Source organism: Argentina silus (genome assembly GCF_951799395.1).
Source record: "Argentina silus genome assembly, chromosome: X".
NCBI classification, from domain to species: domain Eukaryota; kingdom Metazoa; phylum Chordata; class Actinopteri; order Argentiniformes; family Argentinidae; genus Argentina; species Argentina silus.
This window is the reverse complement of record NC_139653.1, coordinates 44,313,313-44,319,939: the sequence shown is the minus strand read 5'-3', so window position 1 is coordinate 44,319,939 and position 6,627 is coordinate 44,313,313. Positions and strand designations below refer to the sequence as shown.

Here is a 6,627-nt window from a genome sequence, read left to right as displayed (position 1 = left end):
TACTTGTTTCACTCTGAGAACCTGGAGCAAGCTAAGGTGTGGCGACCTCTTCTTAAACACCTATCAGTGGTCAGCAAAGAAAGGAGCCCGTTGTAGAGTATTGGCACACGCCTCTGGGTGTAGCAGACACAAGTGGGGAGCCATCATAGCCCTGGGCTGTTGCTGTCTACAGATAATTGGCCTATTTAGGGTCACATACGTTTTTACTGAGCAGTCATTATCTGGTCAGAAAGTTCACTCCCCCCTGACTCAACAGGATGAGGAGAGAGGGCTAATTCCATCAGAGTGATAAGCAGCTGGAGAGGAGAGTGTCAGGACTCTCTCTAGACACTGACAAGAGGTCAGGAGTGTGTGTGTGTGTGTGTGTGTGTGTGTGTGTGTGTGTGTGTGTGTGTGTGTGTGTGTGTGTGTGTGTGTGTGTGTGTGTGTGCGCGTGTGTGTGTGTGCGTGTGTGTGCGTGTGTGTGCGTGTGTGTGTGCGTGTCAAAGGGTAAACGTTCAGAAGGAGAGAGACGGGGAGAAAGAGACAGGGGGAGAGAAGAGTGACAGGACAAAGCTGGCCAAAACGTTTGAGTCCTAAGCATTTTTGCATTCATGCTAATTCCTTAGGCCATACTGTAGATCAACTCATCTAGATTCTGAAAGTGTTTCATTGAGGTATACAACGCCTATAGGACAATACCACCATTGGACACGCTCACAAGGTCCTGACGGTTTTTCAGTTTCACATAACAGTGTAAAACACTTATGTGAAACTGAAGAACCGTCAGGACCTTGTGGCCCCCATACTCCAATTGGTCAGTAGGTGGATAAATGGATAAACACTTTCGAGTTACAGCTGATAAACAAACAGCATCTATACATGGGAATGAATGAATGTGATGGGAACCATTTATTTAAAATGTTGTGTTGATACTTTGGGGAGGCGTAGTTATGGCGTAGTTATGGCATAGTTATGGCGTAGTTATGGCGTAGTTATGGTGTAGTTATGGCGTAGTTATGGTGTAGTTATGGCGTAGTTATGGCGTAGTTATGGCATAGTTATGGCGTAGTTATGGCGTAGTTATGGTGTAGTTATGGCGTAGTTATGGTGTAGTTATGTATCATGCATAATGAATGTTCAACTGTAGGTGGATAAATTAGAAAATCGACAGCCACAGACAGTAAAGAACTTTAAAAGAGGGAGAGGAGGCTGGGAGCAGTTACTGGGAACAGTTACTGGGAACAGTTACTGGGAGCAGTTACTTGTAATTTCTAACAAACTCATATTACTGAAATATATTGCAAAATAATAACTTTGACTGCTGCCTTTGTTGCCCTTAAAGTACTATAGCACCACACCCTAGTGTGCAAACACTGGCTCTCACCTGCCTGGCTTTCTTGGAAGTCCCTTATCTCACTCTGGCGCTGACTAAGTGACAACAACCTGTGTGTGTGTGTGTGTGTGTGTGTGTGTGTGTGTGCGTGTGCGCGTGTGCGCGTGTGTGTGCATGTGCGCGCGCGTGTGTGTGTGTGTGTGTAAAAGTTCTGAAGGAGAGAGACGGGGAGACGGAAGAGTTACAGGACAAGAGCCGTTCAGTTTTTGAGTCCGAAGCATTTGCATTTATACTTATTTAGGCCATAGATCAACTCATTTAGACTCTGAAAGTGTTTCATTGAGGTATACAACACCCATAGTACGACAACACCACCATTGGACACGCTCACAAGGTCCTGACGGTTCTTCAGTTTCACATAAGTGTTTTACACTCTTAAACCTACCTAAGTGGCCCCCGTACTCTGATGGGTCAGATTTACTGGAGTTGCAAGCTAATACTTGCAGAATGCCAGCTGAGCATGCTTTTCAATACGTCTTAGGTCATTTAAACTCTATCTTCCTTAGCCCTGCAGACATGACGTTTCTAGCACACGTGTGCAGATCACACGTGTGTGAGTGTGTGTGTGTGCACGTGTGTGCGTGCGCGTGCGTGCGCACACAGACAGGCTTAACACTAACAGTTGACAAACAGCATCTATACATGGGAATGAAAGAATGTGATGGGAACCATTTATTTAAAATGTTGCGTTGATACTTTGGGGAGGCGTAGTTATGGTGTAGTTATGTATCATGCATAATTAATGTTCAACTGTAGGTGGATAAATGAGAAAATCGACAGTCACAAACAGTAAAGAAGATTATACTTTAAAAGAGGGAGAGGAGGCTGGGAGCAGTTACTGGGAGCAGTTACTGGGAACAGTTACTGGGAGCAGTTACTGGGAGCAGTTACTGGGAGCAGTTACTGGGAACAGTTACTGGGAGCAGTTACTGGGAACAGTTACTGGGAACAGTTACTGGGAACAGTTACTGGGAGCAGTTACTTGTAATTTCTAACAAACTCATATTACCAAAATATATTGCAAAATAATAACTTTGACTGCTGCCTTTGTTGCCCTTAAAGTACTATAGCACCACACCCTAGTGTGCAAACACTGGCTCTCACCTGCCTGGCTTTCTTGGAAGTCCCTTATCTCACTCTGGCGCTGACTAAGTGACAACAACCTGTGTGTGTGTGTGTGTGTGTGTGTGTGTGTGTGTGTGTGTGTGCGCGTGCATGAAAATGGCATGATACAGAACCATTCATTCATTCATTCATTCATTCATTCATTCAATGCTGCCAAATGGTGTTATTATTTCTCTCTGACCTATAGCATTCCTGTAGTTGTAGCCTCCCCTCCCACCCTATGAGGGTCCTGTTGCATAAGCCCTCAAGCCAACAATATCCCGTATGAATGGGTCTACTGGATGCTTTTGTCTGAGTTTGTTGCAACATTAAAGTCAGGTCAAGTCAAAGTTTATTGGTCATATGCACAGGGATACAGGTTGTAGATTGTACAATGGAATTCTTACTTTGCAAGCTTCATCTAACAGTGCAATTATGAGGATTTAAGGAATAAAAATACAATAATAACACAATTGGTGATTGTGCTCTCCAGCAGCAGCACCACCGGGCCCACCCAGTACCAGCAAGCCATACCAAGGCGTGCGGGTCAGAGAGCCAGTCAAAGAGTTGCTGAGGAGGAAGAGAGGACTTGACCCTCACAGTACCAAGACAGCGCCACCTACAGGGGTGAGGGGAGAACCAACAGCCACACCCTCCTCTACAGTACATTTATCCTTTCCTTTTGTCCTTCACACATATTTCCTTTTGCATTCTTACATATCCTTCATGTATTCCCAGGTATATGCGGTCATATGCCCCACCTTACCCTCTCATAAAAGACCTATGTTTGTTTTTGTGATACTGGATAAATAGAAGTCAGGGGAGGGCCAAAATTGGAGGATGGGCTCATTGTAATGCATGAGGGCTAAGCTGATACTCATACCATTTCATGCATCACAATGAGCCCGTCCTCTGATCTCTACCTCTGCCAACCTCCCCTGATAGAAGCAGTAAATAACAGGATACTGCAGGAAAAGACAGCCCCGCCCTCCTCTACATTCATTCATGCTGTTCTTTTTTCATTCCCTCTATCTTGTAAAAATCCCCTTTTTCATGTGCAGTTCGCGCCTGATAAGTGCACTTCAGATAAGTAAGTGCACACTTATTGTTGTCTGCAAAGTACTCCAGTCCCAATGCGGTCACTGTTGCAAAGGCCACAGGAATGGCAATGCATCTTGGAGACAATCACCTATACAAGTCAGTCACTAGTACTATTGAATGCTATATGGGGAAAACACTTCCATACAGGAAGTCCTGAGACTTCTCCTTAGGGACTGATTGACAACAACTGAACATCATGCAGATCAGCTGAGAAAGAAGAAGCCTGGGGAGGTCTCAGGATTCAGGCCTCTCCAGAGGGTTGTCTGCCTGCCTGCCTGTCTGTCCACAGTAAAAAGGGGGATTTTGTGTCCTTATATAATCCAGGTGTTTTTCCATGACGGTTACAACTATACTCCCCCACTGTGGCTGCGGGGCAGCAAGGCTGGGCACACAGCCGTATGCAAAGCAGCTCTCTTCCAACCCTGCCAAAGAGCACCTCCTACGGGTCCTTTTAATTACCCCACACAACACACAAGTACACACACACTGTCAACACACAACACACAACTTAGACTCTTAACACTTTGAACGGCAACTCAGATCAAACATTCTGCTATTATGTTGATGGTTTAATTCCAAAAAAACACGCCAGTTTACTGGAAAGTCATGTAATCAGACAATAAAAGAAGATATTATTATACATTTCTATAGCAAATAAAGAGAGAACACCACCAATATTTTAGCAACCCGAGAACTATCTTTAGAAATGGGAGGGGAAACCAGGCCATGACGAGGTATAGGAACCGGGTGAATGATATTGGTGGCGACCAGCCAGGAAGTGTAAATGATATGCATATGAGGGATGGAACCTACATTTGAAATGTATAAACATTGTGGTGTATTGGGAGAAAGAAGGGAGATGCTTCGCAAACCACCTCGGCTTTTGTTACTTGTAATAAAAGTCTCTGAATAAACCATCAGCTGTAGTCTTTGACATTTTATTTCAAAGTATTTTAACTTAGAATTCCACCACAATATACAGTCTATTTACCCAAAGAAGCATTGCAGCTTGATTATAGCACTGTAACCTTCCACCTACTGTACTAGTCTTTGCGACCGACTGGGTTCGAACCCAAGTCGCCTGTGCAATACAAGACTGTTAGCCCTCTGAGCTAAAGTTAAGGCATTAGCTGGAGGAGCTAACACACGTCTCCAGGTTTTCAGGCAAGGGTTAGGGTTCACCGACCCACTCTGTTCACCGACTCTGTTCCACCTTATCAGTCCAGAGACACCAAGCTGCTCCTTGAGTACACCAACGGGTGTCTGGCAGCACACGCCCCTTTTGCCTCATGGCTACAGGGTCTGTTTTCACTGGTGTCAAACTGAGGCCAGAAATGATCTTAATGCTCTTTCACTGTCTACTTTCTTACTTCCCTCATCTCTCACTGTTGGCTCCACACACACACACACACACACACACACATGCACACACACACACACACACACACACATATGCACACACACACACTCATGCACATGACTGAGGTCTGAGTTCTACACCTGGGCTTTCTGACAGCACATGACTTAAGGGCCCATTTTCAATCGTCACTCAGGGCCAGCAAATAATCGCGACAGTTTTACACCGTCTAATTCTTCCAGAGCCTTCATATCTTCCCTACCCCTCCCATTCAAGACCACGCGCGCACGCACGCACGCACGCACATGACTGAGGTCTGAGTTCTACACCTGGGCTTTCTACACCTACACCTGGGCAGCATACGACTTAAGGGCCCATTTTCATTCTTGTCACTCTGGGCCAGTAAATCATTGCAAGTTTTACACCGTCTAATTCCCTACCTCTCAAGACCACACACATACACACACACACACACACACACACACACACACACTATATAGTACACAGAGTTTTGGAATGTGATTAAATAAACACAAAAACCAAGATTGAACACATCCGTTTATGTCAGATAGATTATATTGTGTGTGTGTGTGCGTGTGCGTGTGGCATTTAAAAGGTATAAAACCACTCACCTGCTCCACACCTGGAGTTTACCATTGTTACTGTAAACACAGAATATTTATACATCAACTCCAAAGCACAACTACAGGACCAGCATGTAGCTATATACACTCACTAAACACTTTATTAGGAACACTATACTAATACAGGGTAGGGCTCTCAAAACAGCCTCAATTCCTTGTGGCATTGATTGCACAAGATGTTGGAAACATTCCTTTGATATTCTGATCCATGATAACATGATTGCATTATGCAATTCCTGCAGATTTGTCAGGTGCACTTTCAAGCTGTGAATCTCCCGTTCTACCACATCCCAAAGGTGTTCTATTAGATTCAGATCCGGTGACTGGGAAGGCCACTGAAGAACACTGAACTCAGTGTCATGTTCATGAAACCAGTTTGAGATTACTTTTGCTTTGTGACATGGTGCATTATCATGCTGGAAATAGCCATTAGAAGATGGGTAAATTGTGGCCATGAAGGGATGCACATAGTCAGCAACAATACTCAAAAAGGCTGTGGCATTCAAGCGATGATTGATTGGTATTAACAGGATCAAAGTGAGCCAAGAAAACATTCCCCACACCATTACACCACCTCCACCATGAGAAGGTGTACAGGTGTTACACCACCTCCACCATGAGAAGGTGTACAGGTGTTACACCACCTCCACCATGAGAAGGTGTACAGGTGTTACACCACCTCCACCATGAGAAGGTGTACAGGTGTTCCTAGTACAGTGCTCAGTGAGTGTATATACTGTGCCTATAAAAAAATGTACACCTCCTTTCAAAATGTTCACCTTTTGTTGTCCCAGAGCCTGGCATACAAAATACATTAAACTAGGATTTTTGTCAGAATGATCTACACAGCCAACACTAGGCTGTGTAGAGTTTTGACAGTTCGTCAAGTCCCTATAGTACATTAACTGTATATATAGTACAGTAATCCGAAACATGAGGGACTACTCTCTTTGAATTCATGTTGTTGCGAGTCAGCTGAGGAGATCCATGCATTCCATCGCCAATGATAGTTCGAGACGGTATGCATCGTGGATTGACTAGCAATA

The 6,627-nt window shown here is 44.5% G+C and overlaps 1 protein-coding gene across 1 annotated transcript in view; it reads left to right on the top strand.

Annotated features, from left to right (window-relative positions):
• Window positions 1–2,139: 2,139 nt before the first annotated feature.
• Window positions 2,140–6,627, top strand: part of pou2af1 (POU class 2 homeobox associating factor 1) — a gene marked incomplete at its 5' end in the record, with an annotated part of 8,057 nt that continues 3,569 nt past the window's right edge. Inside the window, 2 exons of the mRNA XM_083694745.1 lie at window positions 2,140–2,359; window positions 2,973–3,106. Of these exons, the coding sequence (XP_083550871.1) occupies window positions 2,140–2,359; window positions 2,973–3,106 (354 nt within the window). The remainder of the gene's footprint in view (window positions 2,360–2,972; window positions 3,107–6,627) is intronic.